This window comes from Lytechinus variegatus, chromosome 19, assembly GCF_018143015.1.
Source record: "Lytechinus variegatus isolate NC3 chromosome 19, Lvar_3.0, whole genome shotgun sequence".
Lineage (NCBI taxonomy): Eukaryota > Metazoa > Echinodermata > Echinoidea > Temnopleuroida > Toxopneustidae > Lytechinus > Lytechinus variegatus.
This window is the reverse complement of record NC_054758.1, coordinates 21,535,215-21,556,170: the sequence shown is the minus strand read 5'-3', so window position 1 is coordinate 21,556,170 and position 20,956 is coordinate 21,535,215. Positions and strand designations below refer to the sequence as shown.

At 34.9% G+C, this 20,956-nt stretch overlaps 1 protein-coding gene across 2 annotated transcripts in view; it reads left to right on the top strand.

The window, feature by feature from the left end:
- LOC121405705 overlaps positions 1 to 12,666 on the top strand; it is a 59,757-nt gene extending 47,091 nt beyond the window's left edge. For both annotated transcript variants that reach the window (XM_041596629.1, XM_041596628.1), the window contains 11 exons: positions 2,058 to 2,271; positions 3,065 to 3,170; positions 4,042 to 4,094; positions 4,512 to 4,635; positions 4,968 to 5,071; positions 5,670 to 5,769; positions 7,148 to 7,301; positions 7,974 to 8,040; positions 8,948 to 9,106; positions 10,612 to 10,780; positions 11,321 to 12,666. In XM_041596629.1, the coding sequence (XP_041452563.1) occupies positions 2,058 to 2,271; positions 3,065 to 3,170; positions 4,042 to 4,094; positions 4,512 to 4,635; positions 4,968 to 5,071; positions 5,670 to 5,769; positions 7,148 to 7,301; positions 7,974 to 8,040; positions 8,948 to 9,106; positions 10,612 to 10,780; positions 11,321 to 11,539 (1,469 nt within the window). In that variant the 3' untranslated portion in view covers positions 11,540 to 12,666. The remainder of the gene's footprint in view (positions 1 to 2,057; positions 2,272 to 3,064; positions 3,171 to 4,041; positions 4,095 to 4,511; positions 4,636 to 4,967; positions 5,072 to 5,669; positions 5,770 to 7,147; positions 7,302 to 7,973; positions 8,041 to 8,947; positions 9,107 to 10,611; positions 10,781 to 11,320) is intronic.
- The last annotated feature ends 8,290 nt before the right edge of the window (positions 12,667 to 20,956 follow it).

Here is a 20,956-nt window from a genome sequence, read left to right as displayed (position 1 = left end):
TATAATTCAGAAGTTTGGGCTGTTGAATATTTAATAAAAGAAAAAAAAAGTTAATTGAGACTTGCTATAAAACATTCCCCCCTGAAGCCCTACAATAAAAATTTCTCAAATTGATTTTGGGTACGAACAAGGCGGCAATGAATAGCGCCATGCTGCAGAAACCGGACGATTTCCTCTTGCCCTCACTTCATTGAAAGATACTATCGGATTCTGGCACCACATGACTAACTCCGCCTGTAAAAGCCTAGTAAATAAAACATACGTTGAGGACAAAAATACAAACATAAATTACTGCAAATATATTGAATATTTTCTAAGCTCATTGAGCTTCTCCCATGTATGGGAAAACCAAAATACGTTTTCGATTAACAGATTAAAAAAAGCTATACACAGCAAACTACAAGACAGATACATTAAATCATGGAAAGACGCTCTCTGCAATGAACAAAGTACCGAATACTCCACCAAACTGCAAACATATAAAGCCTTTAAACTAGAATACAAAATGGAAAATTACATATCACTAGACATAGAAAAGTCACATGTAACTAAATTCACTAAACTCAGAATAAGTAATAGCAATCTTATGATTGAAGAAGAAAGATATAAGAAACTAAAACCAGAAGAAAGAATATGTCCTCTATGCAAGGCCGGTATAGAGGATGAACCTCACTTCCTTGTCATCTGCTCATGTTTAAAAGAGCCCAGTTTAGAACTATACTCTAAATTGAATGAAATATTACCGGATTTCCAAAGCTTAAACAATAATGATAAATTTAAACTAATGATGTCGAATTCCGAAATAGACTTAAACGCAATATTAGTTAAGGGAATAAGTGCAATGTTTGATAAACGTCTGGAGCTCTTGCAACATAATAAGTAATGTATTCATAATAAAAATAATGACAATAATAGTGATAATAATAATAATAGTGATAATAATAATGATAATAATAATAATGATAATGATAAATAATAATGATAATATAACTTTTTATAGCGCCTATATACTTAAGGTTTTTAAGTGCTTTGCATTAAAATTATTTACCCTCACCTACCCTTTTATTTTTTTTATTTTTATTTTTTTTCACCTGATAATGGCTAATAGATAAAACTAGAAAAAAAATGTTATTATTGATCTGCTTATGTTTTGATATTGTTGTTGTCATTATTATTGTTGTTATTATTGTTATCATTCTCCTCAAGCTCCCCTTCTTCCTTTAAATATCACAATGTACTTATTATAATTTGTATTAATTCATTATGATGTAAATATGTATTATTTCAGTAGGTCATGTGACCTAAGAGTCCACATACTGTATTATGTTTATGTTTATTATGTATATTATTATGTAAACAAGTGGCTATATTTTATTATGTATCATATTAGGTATATGCCTATTATGTATTATGTACATGTATGTTTATTAGAAAAGCGAAAGAATCATGAGTAATGCAACTAAATCTGAATTGCCAACAAGTTCATATTCAATTTCTTATTTTATTTTAATTTGTATGTTTATTATGTATATTATTATTTATATCATTTAAATTATTTTGTCTCTGTTTGTGTTTCATTGCATAATTTTGAGAACAATCCAACATGTTTGTGATTATAATCAATAAATTTTTAATTTGAATTTGAATTTGAAATTTGTATGGTATCTTGGACCCCCTCCCCTTCCCTTAATACCTGAAATTGCAACCCATTCTATATTCCAATAATCATAGTCACACAGACTAAACTTTTGTAAGTGATGGTTCGATAAAAAGGTGTTCATGACTGTCGCCGTTTGATTGGAGGGTCGTGTGTCTTGTTAACTAGGACACTGGCACCCTTTGGCAAAAGGCCATTTTCATACTCTGACGCTACGCCCTTCCACCTAGCTCAACCCGGTAGTGTACAAAAGCTATGAGGACGACCAAGCATTGTAAGCGCCTTTTTTTAGAAGTGATGAAGCAGAAATAATATTTTTGGATATAAAAGTGCGGTAAAATATAATTACAGTACTTGCCTTCTTCACGCCTTATTGTACTTTGATTGAATCGTCACATAGCGTTGGAAGTTACATCAACGGGTCAGGCAAGATCTTCGGCGACTGCGACAGAATCTTCTGTTTGTGAGGGCGCCCTAGACCTGGTGCTGGATGGCGTGCATATCCCGTGTGAGGTCCTCAAGGAACTGGGTTCTTCTGCTTCCTACCGTATCAACCTTCCCCATGGAGCGGAGGCTGTGGCTAGATCATCCTGCGAAAATTATGACGAAACAAAGTAATTATCATGATTATGGCTTAATTCTTATCCGCTAGAAGGATTTTATTTCTACCATTGTTATTATTATATACCACATCGCCGTTCTCTCCATTTCTCTGCGATGGCAATGTCATCGAACGTTTTAACAACTTTAAGCACTTTGCAAATTTAATTTGATATGAAGCCGTATATGTGTTATCATAATTCTACATAACAAAGTATCAACACTACATAATATGATGTTATTTCTGTTTTAAGAAAGGAAATATCTTTGTAAAATAATGAATTTGGTGTAGAAAATAAATCGTGAAATAAAGGTGAATTTAAACGCAAATAGTCATCTGAATATCACTCGTTATCGTGGGATATATAAATTATATCCCTCGAACAGAGCGAGATGTGATTCAGCGATTTCGTTGCAAGAGAATCTCAATGAGATTTTTTTGTTTTCACTTTTCCTAAATACGTATCCTAACACCACCCTTCTCCTCTCTTAATGCATTTTCTTCACATTTTCATCAGATTTTATGAATAAAATGTAGTTCTATTTTGATTATCCAGTCTTTCGTTCCTATTTACTCCACTCCTTGTCCCACAACTCGCTTTCCGCACTTCTGTACATCATTTGTTTTCTCGTAAATTTGCATTGAGTATAAAATACAATATCATATTATTTAAATTCACTCTTATTTTGTTCTACTCCCATCCCTCCCTTCTTCCATATCTTTCTCTCTCACTCTTCTCTCTCTCTCTTTCACTCCCCCTCTCTGTCTCTTTCTCCCTCATTTCTTACTCAATCCCTATAACCCAGGATCGCTGTTGCATCTCCTCTCCTGGGAGTTGGTTTGATATCAGAGAGAAAAGTACCGTCTTTCCGCAAGAACATAACACTTATGTTTCCAATAACCAAAGGAGAGGTAGGCCTATGGAAGAACCCCATTCCCCCAGATAATGATGTTTATATGATATAATAATGACACTCACATATGAGGCATGAACTCTGGACCCACCCGCTTTCTCCACAGCCCCCCCCCCCAAAAAAAAAAAATAATAATAATAAATAAATAAATGAAATGAAATTGAATTAAATTAAATGAATAGATAAAATAAGATAAAATAACATAATAAATAAAATAAAATAACATAAAAACAAATGAATTAATAATTGAATGAAATAAATGAATAAATAACTAAGAAGAATAAATGAATGAATAAATAAATGAATAAATAAAAAACGAAAGAAAGAAAGAATATTTACGAAATAATGATAACAATGTTGATAATGCAACACTTGAATAAATCAACGATGAATGAATATAAATATGGTAAAAATAAAACAAAGTAAATGATATCAATTGAAAATGAATAAGAGAACAAAATTCGAAATGTTTGATAAAATCAAAATCGTTCGAAAATGGAAGCTAAAGGTTGTTTTAGTCAAAACTCACACTAATAGAAATATATTACCTTCACGAAACACAGTAAAACTACACACAATCATGTATGTTTAGCATTAATTTTTCTGGGCAGGGGCAAATCCAGGATTTCCCAATAGGGAATGGCATTTTTGCCCATATTTTTGATAAGTCATATCACGAAAAATTCGAGAAGCACAGAAAAAAAAGAAAATGGGTCTTCACTTACATATGAACCATATTTTCCACTAAAAGTTTTCATTGGGAAGTACAAAAAAAGACCGAGCAGTATATAAAGTCTAAATGAACTATTTGCTATTAGATATTACCGATATTTCTCATTTTCTAAATTTTTATTTTATGTGTTCAACAGGAGGAATTGATGGATAATAATACTCTTTGTTCATACTGGGACTACAATACTAGGTAGGTTTTGATATTTATATGTTCCGAATGATTATCAATTATTTTTTTAATAAGTATTTCTTTTGATACATGTATGGCGACTGTTTCCAGTAGCCTGTATTTTATTTAAAGAAAAATCACTTCAATAAGTGACTTACCTAAGTTCAAGTATGATAATGTGAAACATTACTGTAATTCGACCAATATTCCGAGTTGTTTTTATCAAATTTATCCGTGGTAATATAGATTATGTGACTCTCTTTTGTATAGGCCTATTTCTTATGGCACGGTCCAAATGCAAATCAGACTCTTGAACTGTAAATGTTTTTATTTATTTTTTTTGCCATATCTATCTATCGACCTAAAGTGAAATCTATAATGTAAGTGGCGAAATTCATTTAAATAACAATATTCAAAATTGTTTCCTCATCTGTTTAGCAACTGGTCCTCTTCTGGGTGCACATTCGATAGGATCAATGACACGGATGCTGGCAAAATAGTCACGTGCCTCTGTGATCACCTGACTAGCTTCGCTGTACTGCTGAATGTGTCTAGTACTCAAGTAAGATGATAAATAACAAGTTTAATAACCAATTATCTCAAAAATAAATTATAGAAAATGATTCACGGGGATGCAATGTGAATTTATCTCAGACCTCCACTTTGAAATGCAGATATGGATATCTCCTAGCAAAAATGTCGAACACCATTCGGAGCTAACGCTAATAGCCTCTCAGAAAAAAGTACTTGCCAATCCAACCTCGGATGAATTATTTCCCCGCTAACCTTTCTCGGAGATTAGTATATGACTGTATGCTCTATAGATATTGAATGTTATTTCTATTTCATGTCAAAAATTATAACCGTATTGTGTATTTATTGTTCTCATCACAGGTGCCTCCTCGTCATGAATTTGCCATGGGAATCATCTCCTGGGTCGGGTGCAGCTTATCAATCGTTGCCTGCTTTTTCACTTGTTTCGGCTACGCCATCTTAAAGTAAGATATAGGATTCAAACCACAACAAAACGTAGGCCTATACACAAAAAGAAACGTTGTTGAGGGGATGAAATTTATAATGAAAATTGCAGCAATTTAAATTTGATAACATTGAATTATGTGTGTGAGGAGATGCTTAATGAACAGCTAGAAAGAAAACTGACAATAAAGATAAGTTAATAAAAGTAGACAAGCAGAGAAACATATTGGTGAGGGATTGACGAAAATTCATCAAAGTGTTTTAATAGTTTAATTTTGTTACTCCGAAAACCAAAATTACAAACGTCCATAACTCTGGAATCATCTTGTGCTAGTACGCACTTTCGCCGACGAGGGTGCGTGAGTGTGTGGGGGGTGTTTGAGCGATATTTCGTAGGGGGTGCGGGTGTGCATGTGTGTGTGTGTGTTGTGTGATTGGATGTGGTGACATGGGCGTGTGTTCGCGCGCGTGTATTAGGGCGAGAGGGGCGGGTGCATTATGGGTAGGTGAGTAAGTGCGTGTGTGGAGTTCGTAACAGTCCTACAAGCAAATTTTTGTCAGGTTCAAGTATATCGGTTTTCGATCTTCATTTTTATTCCCCTAATTTTCTATCTGCAGACTCCACAGTGATCTGATCCTGATTCATGGGAACCTAGCCCTAGCTGTCGGGGGAACTGAGATTGTATTCTTGTGTCTTAATCTCGTCCAGTTTCCATCGGTAAGTCTGTAACAATTGCCGTACTTTCCTGGAAGTCACGGACTATCATTTATTATCTTTAGCCGTCTGACCACTGAGTGTTTCAAGTAGGGCTGAAACAAAACTAATCTAAAGTTACTGTATTGAGTGCTACAAATGTTTGATAAATTTATAACAATAACGTGTTTCTGTACACAGCAAAAACTGTGGTGTTAACCGGTGTACATCGAGGACAACGCCATTTATTTTACACCGGTGTTAAATTGGTGGTGTTAGTTTTACACATTTAGGTGATATTACAACGCCTTTGGTTGTTACATTTACACTCTTTGGTGTTATGTTCAATCTCTAGGGTGTAATTTTAACACCTCTGGGTGTGGTCCTCTATTAACACCAATTGGTGTCAGTTTTAACACCACAGTTTTTACAGTGTACATTGCTTTTGTTTATTCTCAGCTGTGTTATTGCAATTAATTTATAGGCATACCATGTAATATTTTGCGTTGTTTTCTGTGGAAATGAATAAATTTTAAACCTTAGTTTAAATTTGAATTCTAACGTTCAAATAAACGCTATCATTTTGTGAAAATTGTGTACTCTTGTAACGAAGACTGTGAAAATCTTGTTGCCTCCCCCCCCCTCTCTCTCTCTCTCTTCCTCTCTATTTTATGGTAAGCTCATCCTGACGAAAATTGTGTTGTGGAAATACCAGAAAAACACATATTTGTGAAGGTTTGACGAAAATCCCTAAAAAGATTAAGAAAATTAACATAATTTTTTTTTTGACTTGTGACTGCAGATATGATTCATGATGACTAAAATTTTATTTCTATCTGGAGCTCTTGTGAAACAATTTGTCCTTTGACCTACTCATGGTACAATAAGAAAATACATTTTATTTTTTTCTATAAAATGTAATTTCATTTATTTTGGGGCGACACGACATATAAGAAAGCTGCTCTCATAAGACGTCACTAATCAACAAATTCATTTTTTTTTCAATCCTCGACGAATGTTCCTCAAACCTTACATACATTATATCATTCATTATTTTGTCTGCTATTTTTACATGAAACCTTTCGTCATGGTACATAGCAAAAACTGTGGTGTTAACCCGTGTACATAGAAGACCACGCCAGTTATTTTACACCAGTGTTAAATTGGTGGTGTTAGTTATACACCTATAAGTGTTATTACACCACTTTTTTTGTTACATTCACACTCTTTGGTGATATGTTTAATCTATAGGGTGTAATTTTACACCTCAGGGTGTGGTCCTCTATTAACACCAATTGGTGTCAGTTTTAACACCACAGTTTTTACAGTGTATACTCTCCTTTTATCGTAAGTCATTGAGGATATAATGGGGGTTTTCTTTCAAATTATTTTTACTCTTCAGATACCATGTACTGTTGTTGGATCTTTGATCTATTATCTACTTTTAACCATGTTCGCTTGGATGGCAATTGAAGGCATTCATCTTTACCTGCTAACGTTTGTTGTATGGAACGCCGAACGACGCAAAATCAAGCACTATATGGCATGCGGATGGGGTGAGCAAAGTCTATTTTTTACATAAGAAAAATGAAGTAAAAGTATCGTAATTATTGATGTCCTTATTTTTGTCGGTATATGAGCTTAAAATTACGATCATTTGCTTAACCCTTTTTTTTCATCATTTAATACAGCTTTATGTCTCATCAAAGCAATAATCTCAATAAAGAAGTCATTTTCACAAGTACAACATCGACATGGACAAATTAAAAAAATGTCCTTCATTTAACAGTTTAACAGATGAGTTTGCAACATATTTGTATACTCCCGATTTGTTAAATCCGGGGTAATAACAATAATAATAATAACAGCAAGGCCCGCTTGGAAAACAAAGCGGCTACCCCGGGTAAAGATATCGTTATTATTACTGTTATTATCAAATATTATTAACAATATTATCCTTTTTCGATTTTTATTTGTTTTGAATTTGTATTACAGGCTTATCCCGCCACAAGCTTTTTGCTTTTTAATAGGGAACTATGCATTTTTCTGTAAACAAATCTTGTATAAATTTACAGTCTTTTATGATAACTGATTTTGTATATGGATAATATTGTAAATTTATATTTTGTGAAAATGGAAGAAAATAAATGTTCATTTGAATCGAATTGTTATCATCATTATTATCAATATTATTATCATCATCATCATTATCAATATTTTACATTCAGGAGTTCCAGTTGTCTTTTTGATTGTGCTACTATCAGTCCAGACTGGAGAGCTGGGGAATCAAAATGCGTAAGTCAAGCTTAAAGGACAAGTCCACCCCAACAAAAACTTTATTGGAAAAAAAGAAAAAAATTCAACAAGCATAACACTGAAAATTTCATGAAAATCGGATGTAAGATAAAAAACTGACATTTTAAAGTTTTGCTTCATTTCACAAAACAGTTATATGCACATCTTGGTCGGTATGCGAATGAGGGAACTGATGGCATCACTCACTATTTCTTTTGTATTTTATCATATGAAATATGAAATATTTTGATTTTCTCGTCATTGTCATGTCAGTGAAATGAAGTTTCATTCCTCCCTGAACACATGGAATTCCATTATTTTGTAACATTTTTGCTTCAGGGAAGGATGTCCTAATCATCAAATTCGTAAAAAATTGAAATTCAAACAATAAAAACAAAAAGTGAGTGAGTGATATCATCGACTCTCTCATTTGGATGTAACTGGCTCGTTCATATATTTTGTTAAGGATGAGCGAAATTTTGAAATGTCATACCTTTCTTATTTTACATCCGATTTTGATAAAATTTTCAGCATTGTGCTTGTCTGATTTTTCACTATTTCAAATCAACATTTTTCTGACGTGGACTCGACCTTTAATAGCAATGTTTGATCCTTAGGCATGTTAGGCTCTTTCTTGACTCGTTGCCTCCTGGTTTCTGAAATTTCCACAGACTTTGTACAGGGGAGGCACCAGCGTATTTTATGACTGGGGGGGGGGGGGCAGATGATCTGAAGGTGACATCACTTTTTCTCAGTTAATAACAGAGCTTTGTATAGTTAAATAGTTTTACATGATATGCATAAGATATTTATATAAGATTGACTGGCCTGACAGATAATGGCTTTATTATCTTTCCTACTAAATTTGTAAACCAATTGATTTGTGTGATGATTTGTTTTTGATTAGATGCTTCCTGAGCCTCGATGACCTCAGTCTGTTATTTCTAATGGTGCCTATCGCAATTATCATCCTTTTCAATCTATTTGTAATGGTACGGGTCGTACGGCAGATAGCCAAAATGGCCGACGGTCCTACATTACAAAGTGACGTCAAGTCTCGAGTAAGGTAGGTACACTGATGACATATTTTTTTATCAGCCATACTGTCTCAGTCTTTCGGGATCTTATCATTCATAATTGTATTTATTTATCATTATTATTTTTTTTTGGGGGGGTAGGGTATTTCATATTATTACGTACTGAACAATAAGGGAATGATACATAACAAATTTCAATGATATCAATAAGAAGTAATATTTTTCCTCCATCCCCCCCCCCCCCTCTGTGTCAAACACACCCACATACACACACACGTTCATTCTTTCTCAGTTTCCACATTTGTATCTCTGTACATTTCAAATATACCTCCAAACATCTATTTTTTACATACAAACTCTGATATGTTATGTACAAACTGTATAACATGTCTTCCCGGGTATTAAAAAAACTATCTATGAATAGTCGTTATAGAAATGACCATTATACTGTATAAAAGTAATCGGGGAGTCGATCATGTCATGGCACATGTTGGTTGCATTGCCAATGGAACAATGACCGGATGATTTATTAAAATAACATGTTTAAACCTACTTTTCTTTTCCCAAACGTTTATTACGTTGTTTCTTTGATATTTCTGTTTTTACACACTGTCAAAAATATTGGGTAAAATTTCGACCAGCACGAGGGTAATTATGTGTCCAACCAATTTGGGGAAGTATTGTACCCAATGCGGGAAGCATATTGTCTAGTAAGGTTAAAGGGGAATGACACCTTTGGAACAAATAGGCTTGTGTAGAAATAGCAAAATCAAAAAATAAGAATAAAGAAAATTTGAGAAAAATCAGACAAATAATGAGAAAGTTATGAGCATTTGAATATTGCAATCACTAATGCTATGGAGATCCTCCTATTGGCAATCCGACAAGGATGTGTGATGTCACTGATGAACATCTTTCCCTTTGGTGGACTATAAAATACCCTCAAAATGTCTCTTTTTTATTTTTCTTATGATGATACAAACTCTCTATCCATGATGTATTCTTAAAAAATATGTATTACATGCCCTCATGTAGAAAGAACACATGATATACATGTATGGATAGATGTGATAAAAGAGGCAATTCAAGTGAAATATATACTAAAGTAATGGGAGAGTTGTTCACAAGTGACATCACACACCTTTGTCTCATTGCCAATTTGCTATCTCCATAGCATTAGTGATTGCAATATTCAGATGCTCATAACTTTCTCATTATTTGTCCGATTTTTCTCAAACTTTCGTTGATCTGTTTCTTTGATTTTTCTGTTTTCACACAAGCTATCTTGTTCCAATGGTTTCATTCTCCTTTAAGAAATAAGCAGCAATTACTTTAGAATAGGCAAACTTTTCATCACACTGGATAAATAAAAATGCCCAAAAGAAATGCTCATTGTTGGTTGGACATATAAGTACCCTCATGGAGCATTTTTACCCAATATTATTTGTTAGCACAAGCCTACTTGTTCACATGGTTCAATTCTTCTTTGCCCACAAATAACTTTTTTTAATCGAAATTTCAACCTATCAACCAGACACGGCGTGAAGGCTATATTCGTCCTCCTCCCGATCATGGGCTTGACGTGGGTCTTTGCATTCTTGGCCATCGAGAGGGCGTCTGTCGTCTTCCAATATATTTTCGTCATCTCGAATTCCTTCCAAGGAGTCTTCATATTCTTCGTCCACTTCGTAAGGAATTCTGAGGTAAGCAGGTCTCGGGTTTAGGCAGGCACAAGTTAGAACTTGACGCTCTCCATACAGGTGGGGTATGAGCAGGAAGATTGGGTAGTTATATGCAACGGAAATGGTAGTTTATCAGATATCACTATGTAACCACTTGCAGTTATACCAGTATTGAGGCGAGCTATTTAGTTATGGAGCCTGACATGTTCATTCTAGAGTTTGTGGTTGTTGGATGTAATTGTATTCAGATGAATAGACAAAAAATAAGGAGAAAGATTCATATAATTCTTCAAAGTAACGCATTACTATACGTAGGACATCTAACCTTTTATTTTTTCCTTGGCTGCTGCTTGGGGAATTAATCACTTTATAATTCCTATTCCCATTAACTTCTGTAAAATTTGAAATGACCATATCTTCTCAGTGCAAATGGTTAGAATTTATCAAAACTAAGTCAGGCTTGTCGGGAGTGCATGCACTCCAAAAATTTGAAACTAAATTGATCATAAAATCCATAAAATTCAATCGATGAGCAAAGATCTTCATTTGGTTATCCTTCAGGTGCGGCATGCTGTCAAGCGCAGGAGAGAACGGTGGTTGGTGAGCCAGAGCAGACAGGGAGATTACAAGGTCAAGAACACCAAGAAAACATCTAGCTCAGGAGTCGATAAGACAAGTTCATCCCTAACCAACAAAACACCCGAACAGACGCTGACACTCATGAATATGAACACTGAATTGGTCTACGGTGGTGATTTTCCAGACAAAAATGGCAACTGATGGGACTGAGGGGCAGTTAGGGGAGCCGTCACACCTTTGCGTTTTAGCCAGCGTATGCTGACGTATATAAATGCCAAGCCGTTTTACTAGTTACCACTAAATCTTCACATCAAGAAGTGTGTTTTGTTAGCAACCTCAAACGTTTTTTAATAAAAAATGATTTCTTGATCATGTTGATATTTTGTGTTGTTAACCATGTTAACAAGATAAAATTGTTGATATCGAGAATGAAATGCTTCATATCAAGAAATGCGATTAAATAAGAACTTGTCGTACTTCATTATACATACGTTGGTAAAAGCTGGCTTTAAAAGTCCCAAGTGTAACGGCCTTCTTGAAGATCCTGCGCAATTGACTCTTATACACCTTGACTTGAAGATCGTACTAAAACAGTAGTGATGGTATCGGCCGTTGGCACATTGGGGATTGGATCGAACTGGCAGGCCGGCAGCTGAAATGGTATATATTAAAGCAAGAGACGTTTAAAAGCTCGTACCTTATAGAGCGTTAATCATATAATTTGCTTACACCAAAAGTTTGGTAAAACACTGGGAATTGACCGAATAGAGAGACATCCTTGTGGAACGGCGAAATCAGGAAAGGGCACCATAGGCATTAACGCTGTCCCGCTTGCTTCGGGCATAAACAGACAGAGAAAGTGAGGCGACAAGTAAAATATATTGATCATTACGTAAAAAGTTTGTTGGCAGGTGGGTCAAAAAATTAGAACTATTTGTAACTGGGTAACTTCCCACCCTTGCTAACATACTATGACGAGCGTTATGGACACATTTTGGTAACGCGTCTTTTCAGACACACAGTCATTTAGCATTGTTTATACCAAAGTAACAAGCCTTCTACAAGAATTGGACCTAGTTCACATGAATGCAATGATGAATAGAGATATCACTGTGACCAAATTAGCAGCTGAAGATGGGAACAATAAATGAAAGATACTTCTTTAGTAATGGTAAAATATCAGAAATTTAGTACCAAATTGTTTGAAATCGCCGTATGGATATATAAAATAGCACAAGAAAATGATCCAAATAGGCCCTACTCGTCAAGTCTTCCATGATGTTGTTCGGAATTTGAACGTTGAATAGTTGTACATATTACAATATTTCCATTTCATGAAAAAAAAACGGAAAATCTTAGAAACACTGCATTTCTCTCATGACGGACATGCGTTTTTTTCATGGAAATGGCTCTATATTTAAAGGTCAAGTCCACCTCAGAAAAAATGTTGATTTGAATCTATAGAGAAAAATCAGACATGCACAATGCTGAAAATTTCATCAAAATCGGATGTAAAATAAGAAAGTTATGACATTTCAAAGTTTCGCTTATTTTCAACAAAATTGTTATATGATCGAGCCAGTTACTTCTAAATGAGAGAGTCGATGATGTCACTCACTCACTCACTATTTCTTTTGTTTTCTATTGTTTGAATTATACGATATTTCAATTTTTACGAATTTGACATTAAGGACCTCTTTGCCTGAAGCACAAAATGTTAAAATAATGGAATTCCACGTGTTTAGGGAGGAATGAAACTCCATTTTACAAGACAATGACGAGAAGATCAAAATATTTCATATTTCATATAATGAAATACAAAAGAAATAGTGAGTGAGTGATGTCATCAACTCTCTCATTTGGATGTAACTGGCTCGTTCATTTAACTATTTTGTTGAAAATAAGCGAAACTTTAAAATGCCATAACTTTCTTATTTTACATCCGATTTTGATGAAATTTTCAGTGTTGTGCTTGTTGATTTTTTCTCTTTTTATTCAAATCAAGTTTTTGTTGGGGTGGACTTGTCCTTTAAACAAGCCTACAGAGACGAAACGTGAATATATACCAAAGTTTCGCCTGTGAATGACGCAATTAAACTTTCAGCCAATCAGTGTATTTTGTTTAAAGTGCACACCTAGTTACCAAGAATGTGTATATACCATTTCCATTGAATGTAGAATAAAAAAGCATTGTCGAATAAATGCTTTGCTCACGACCATAGGTGCCACGGCCGGGCAATCGAACCCCTGACTTGCCATGTACAGTCAGGCGCTTTAGACCACTCGGCCATGGCACCTCATCGGTTATCGGTAACGATAATATTCGTCCGTTTTCGTCCGTCTGAACGTAGATGGCGTACACCTCAATCGGAACGGAACGATGTCACCTTTTTTTCATATAATACCTTGTATTTGAAGGTACCCAACGAAAAACAGTGTTTTGGGTGATTGGCCTACTTTTTTAATACTTGTATGTTAGATAAAGAATGAATAAATATATTAATATTTAAAAAATGCGGTTATTATGAGCAACAGCCAGATCAGTGTAAGTTTAACATGAATGAGAGTTAAGTTTGTTGTTTCATGTATCTTATTTCAATTTAATGTTGTGTATATCGGCATGATTGGGAACATATCGACAGTTTTATTGAGATTTTTATTCATGGCTTTGATTTATGGTGATGATGTGCAATAAGGAAAGAAGATTTAGAAGTGAATGAATTAAAAATCCCTGCAAATAAAACAATATCTCGTTGATTGTATATAGTCTGGATACGTTCAGATTTTCAAAATGTATTGTCATGCTCAAAATAGAAAGAAATTACACTGGCATAAAAATCATATGACCCCTCTATCAGTGGCCGCGGAACTGTTTTGAACGTGATGGGGGATGTACATATAGAATATTTCATTTTTACATTTTTTAAAACACTTATGAAAAAATGGGAGCTGAAGCCCCACCACCTCCAGGTTCCAAGGCCCCTGATGATGATGCTGCTGCCCCTCACTAATGGAAACCTTGGGATCGATTAATGAAAGGACTTGCCTAATCCAGCAAGTCCAATTTTATCCGTTATTTACCATAGTAAAAGTGCTTCTCAAATGGACAACAATGTTGATAAAGCGTTCCCCTGGGGACAGGATGACCCGAAACTGACAGCATTTGTTTCACAATTGAAAAATAAGGATGGTAACAGTTACACGTTTCAGTCAGTTCTCTTTGTATACCCTCATTGATTCTGTCTTCATGTTCTTCGCCCCACTCCATCCCCTCATGTAGTCCCGTCACTCGTGTCCATTTTTATTTCCGAATTTCACTCGAAAATCCACTATTAATCGATGTTTTATATTTTGCAATCATTGAAAATATGTTTATACTTGATGAGGAATTGTTATGAAAATGTAAGATAATGAATAAATGTGTAAATTATTTGAAATATGATTGTAAATGTATACGTTCCATGATGTGTCTTCTATATTTATAAATCAGATAAATATTTGTAACTCATATATCTGAATGATTACCCCTACCCTGGCCACCACCAATACCTTTCAGCATGCCCATGTGATATGCATGCTTTAATGTAGACCCGTAACAAAATCTTTCTAAACTTTAATCAACTGCATTTTGCAATCCATACTCGGAAGATGATTTTCTTCCCTAGCGTGATGTTCTAAAAAAGAAAGTTTTCCATTTCGAAAATTTTATTGTAAAAATAACGGAAAAGATATAATGAATATTGGTAAAGGTTTGGGGGAAAAATCCATAATGTTTTTGAAGATTTATTAAAGGATGCATTTTTATTTGTGACGTCAAATGCTAGCAGCGTTCGTAGTGTGAATTAAAAATATGAATAAAATGTAAATTTCTACAAAAAAAATGTAAATTGATTTTATTGAACATTCAGTATTTCAACAGACAAATCATATCACACCCGCTCCTGAAAGAAAAAAAAAATTAGTAATCATTGCATCTTAAAAAGATAATAATGAATTATTGCATTTAATATTACGTAACATGTGGGGGAAGCTGTTTGTACATGACGTCAAAAATCAAAAACTTAAATTTTAATATAGTATCTTTCCAAATCTTTGATTGATTTTTCTCAAATCTTCACCAATATTTCTTACTATATTTTTCTGGCATTTTTGCAAAAATTATTCGTCAGGATACCCCCCCCCCCCTTTAATGTATCATCATCGAATCACTCTGGTGACATACCATTTAAGTATATACAAGAGCCCCGTCTAACAAAGAGTTACGATTGATCTGATCAATCAAAGCTATTGGAAGCCAGCAATGTCAACATCTATTATGCATGTTTGTTCAAAATACTTTCTAGATATGAATTATAATCATGCATTCATTGTTTTCTTGAAAATTTACTGTGCATCTCTTTGTTTACAAAGGACATTGTGCAATTTTCCTGTATAAACAATTATGACACTGATGGATTTCCATAGAGTTTCTATTGAATAGATCGATCGTAAATCTTTGTAAGACGGGGCCCTGGGCCCCGTCTTACAGAGATTTACGATTGATCCGATCAATCTCAAGGATATGGAAATCCACCAATGTAATAACTTTTCTACCGGAAAATTGCACAATATCCTTTGTATTAAAATAATCAGAAGCACAGTGAATTTTCAAGAAAACAAAGAATATATGAATATACATCATAGCTATATTTTTTTATGGAAGAGAAAAACATGCATATATACAGCGCGTCCCCCCAAAAAACTATACACTTTTGAAATGGCCGCCAAATAAAAAATCTAGCACTTTTGGGAAAAAGACTCTCATATATGGAAAGCCAATGAAGTCAACTTTCAAATGACACCAAAAAGTTGGAAAAATATTAATGCTTGAGCGAGCACTGCCCACTGAAACAAAGGGTATGAAAATTAGGGTGGGCTGGAATTAGCCTTCCAATTTATTTCAGTTGTTGAGAGGCAAACCATTTCGAACTTGCAAAGTTAAGGGCGTTGTGATGAATTAATGATCAACCTTGATCAGTTTTGATAGCCTAAGAAAATTTGTTAAGTTATTAAATTGAACTTTTATGCATGAGTGAACACAAATTACACTTTTGGAGCAGCATTTCAGCTTTATCATTTGGATCTCTTTTGGGCAGCATTTCAACTTTATCATGGCGATCTCAGCAATGTGTTCATGGGAGTCGGCCAGTCGGGAGAATAGGGGGTGAGATAGGGCTTAAGTGGGAGAAGTAGGTTGATGGAATAAGGGTCAACAGAACATTCAGCCCCGCCCCCTCCCTCTTTCCCACCCTCCCCTCCTGTTGAGAGACTGATGGCTATTCTTATGTATGCGTGAAGTCCAGAGCAGAATGTTGGTTTAATGATTAATTCTGAATTAGGGCATCAACTTTTTCCTATCAATCATTCCATCAACAATTTATCAGTAAATTAACTCATTCAGTGTGCAATGTGATCAATAAAACATTCATTTTTTTCCAATAAATTATTTCATTAATCATCATAATCATTAAATTTTTTTGGTAATCATTCAAACTGACCATCAGCCACCGGTCACTTGGCAGTTAAGTTTTGAAAAGGCTACAATCCAGGAGATGAGACAGAGAGAGAGAGAGAGAGGGGGGGCTGGAAATGGAGGTGAAGAGGGGAGGGTACCTATGACTTTTAATTTGTAAAAGGACAAAAAGAAGAGGAATGCCCTTTTAACCAAGTCTTAGCATACCTCGCCCTCTTGCTTGTAACAGGTACATGTACCATCACATTACTCTGACTCTCATGAACACACTTCTGATGTCCACAAGATGAATATGCTACACTAAAATTGCAATTCCTGTTCACTCATGCAGTACATTTCAATTGAGTAATTCATGAAATTTGCCTATTAAAACCAAAACTTATCTCACTCATGAATAGCAGAACACCCTTAGCTTTGTAAGTTCCAAAGGACTAACCTCTCAAAAAACTGTATGGCTAATTCCTGCCCAGCCTAGCCAAGCTTAGTCTTTCAGGAGGAGAGAAGTGGGGAGGGGGTAGAGATGGAGGGAGGGGGTTGCTAAATGTTCTGTTGATCTTAAGCCCATCAACTTACTTCACCTACCTAAGTCATATTACCCCCTCTTCTCCTGATTGTCATGAACACATTGATAAGATCCACATGATCCACATGATAAAGCTGCACTAAAAATTGCAATTCATGATCACTCATGCATTAAATTCCAATTTAATAACGTATGAAATTTTCACAAACAACAAACTGATAACATCTGATCTTTAACTCACCAAATAACCTTCAACTTTGCAAGTACCAAACAAAAATCTGAAAGAAATTGGAAGGCTAATTCCAGCCCACCCTAATTTGCATACCCTCTGTTTCAGTGGGCAGTGCTCGCTCAAGCATGAATAATTTTCCAACTTTTTGGTGTCATTTGAAAGTTGACTTTATTGGCTTTCCATATCTATAAGTCTTTTTCCCCAAAGTGCTACATTTTTTATTTGGCAGCCATTTCAAAAGTGTATAGTTTTTTTTTGGACGCACATGTAGATGTTGACGTTGCTGGCTTTCTATAGTTGTGTTTGATTGGATCAGTTACAACTCTTTGTAAGACTGGACCCAGGATACCACTGGCGTGTAGGTGGGTATGAGGGGCACTGGACCTCAAAAAGGTTCAACAACTACGATAAAAAGAGAGATATGTAGGAAAATGAAATGTCGTGGAATGTTATTGTTGTTATACATGTATAATAATTTCATTGTGGAAGGTCAAAGAAGTTTGCCGCATTTTGTGCCCCCTTTTTATGCTCATGTCGCCATTTACACAGCAAACATGCGCGTAAACAGGCGTTCACTTGTATCTAACATCCACTTATATTATGGTATTATAAACGGGAGGATATCGTATGAAAACATTAAAGGAAGCAGTTTTTAAGAACTAAGTTCCTGATGGAAATGTTTTTTCAAATAACATCCAGTCAGCTTCCCGCAAGGAGGTACTTATCGGGTATTTTTTAAGATTATTATTTTTTTCTTGCTATTTCAAAATATTAAATAAGTAAATTGTATAGGCCTACAATCCAATGCTGCAATAATTATTACGAAATTTCAAGTAAAGCCAGAATATATCGGCAAATAAAACAGAGCATGATGAGAGGAAAATCGTAAAAATTACACCCGATGGGGGTGTTGCAAGAAAAAGTTTCAATCAATTGCAAATATTCTGTTGCAATTTTACAACAGTTACTGATAGATCAAAGTTAGCTGTAGCAAATCAGATTAAACTTCTTGTTTCAAAGAGCAGGGGCCCGTTTCATAAATGACTTGCAACTGTTTTAACTTTGCCATTATGGTAACTACTATGGTTATAGCGCTCAGCAGCCAATCATAATTAAGGTTGCCATGATAGCAACCAAAATGGCAAATTTGCAACAGTTGCAATTTCTTTATGAAACGGGCCCCAATCACTAATTTGTAATTAACTACAAAATATTTGATCAAATTATGGACCAAAAATAGACTTGCAATTGATCACAAGTTTCTTGCAACGCCCCCATAAGTCTCATCTTGCAAGAAGAAGAAGGGTGGTGAATAAATAAGGCCTTGCCTTCATAAACACGATAAAATCATAAAGACGAGGAAGAGATGGTCAAAAAAATAGAATAACATTTTTCGATTACGACTGGGATGTAAAGGTCATGGTTATAGTGATGATAAAACACAAATTTGATATATCTGTGTTATTGAATTGTCAAGGAATGTTGATAGAACTTCACCTGATGATATATCACAGTGTGTTCACAGTATATACACAGTGTGAAACAATCTAAAATCGGCTTTACACTGTGATATCTTAAACCATTGAGGTAGAGCTTATTTCATCCACCTTTCTGATTTGAAAATTCAACAGTGTGAATCGAATCACCGCATAGCCCACTATGTGAAAACACTGTGAACACTTAAGTGCCGTGGCGTCCAGAGTGGGAAATCATCTCCAAATTTTAACAGTGCTAATCACAAAGTCAACTATATGAAGACACCGCTAACACTTATACACTGTAGAAGTTTCCATAATGTGACTTTTTTTTACACTACTAAATTTGAGCATTTTAACAGTGTGAAACACATCTTCGCATGATTCACTACGGAAACACAGTATGAACACGGACATCCACACTGTATAGGTATCTACAGTAAGATATTATCAGTAGTACTGTAAAATTTGAACATAATGGCCCGTATTCTGAAGTCGGGTTTAAAAAACTCAGGTTTAAAATTGCGGTCTAAGTATGGACAGCCAATTGTTACATAATCACTAACAGTAGAGATATTATACTTCAGCTCATTTGGCTCTCAAATCATTCATAATTGTGTAGGGAGTATAAATAGATGATTGTCTTCACCATCGATGAATCAGGAAAGAGCACAACGAACATAAGAAACATACAATTTAATACAAATTTTGATACTTATGGCTTCCCATACTTTTATAAACCACAACTTTAAACCTGAGTTTAAGTTAAACCCGACTTCAGAATACGGGCCATAGTAAATAACGTTTTTACACAGTCTACTATGTGAAAACATTGTGATACTCACACTGTAGATGTATCCACAGTGTGAAACAATTTACACACTGTATAGATTTGAGTATTTTGGAGGTATAAATCTCAAACTTCCATAGTCCACTGTGTAAATGCACTGTGAATCTTTGAACTTGAGAGGTGTCCACAGTGTGAACAGATTTTTACATTGATAAATATGAGTATTTAATCAGTGTGAATCACGTGTTCACGTAGTGCAATATGTGAACACACGTCACAGTCACAGTCTAGAGGTTCCACAGTGTAAAATGATTCTAACTCTGTTATATTTGAATATTTCCACAGTGTGAATCACATGTTTCCATAGTCCACTGAGCGAACACACTGTAAACACACTAAGATCACACAATATAGAGGTATCCACATTGAGACATTATCATTATGCTGCTAAAAATTTGCACATAGTATTATGTGAGTCATGTCTTAAACAGACTACAATGTGAAAATACTGTGAATACCTGCACTGTAGAGGTGTTTGCAGTGTAAAATGATGATTTACACTCCTAAATGTCAGCATTGTAACACTTTCATCACATCTTCGTATGGTCCACTTTAAAGTGACCACACTATGAACATACTGTGATCACACACTATAGAGTTATCCACAATCATGAGAAATTATCATTATGCTGTAACATTGGAGCATAATGTGAATCACGTCTTATACATAGTCCACCATCTGACTATGTGAACAGTCTATGGATAGTCACGCTGTTGAGATGTCCACAGTGTGAAAAGATCGTTACACTTCTAACTTTTAGGATTGCAACACTTCAATCATATCTCCGCACGGCCCACTGTATGACTATGAACACACCGCGATTACACACTATAGAGTTAGAAATTATCATTACACTGTAAAATTTTTGCATATTAATAATGCGAATCGCTTCCTCGTAAAGTCCACTATATAAATGCACTGTGAATGGTCACGCTGTAGAGATGTTCACAGTGTGAAAAGATCGTTACGCCACTAAATTTGAGTATTTCTCTTTCCAAAGTCTACTATATACGTAAGCAACTCTG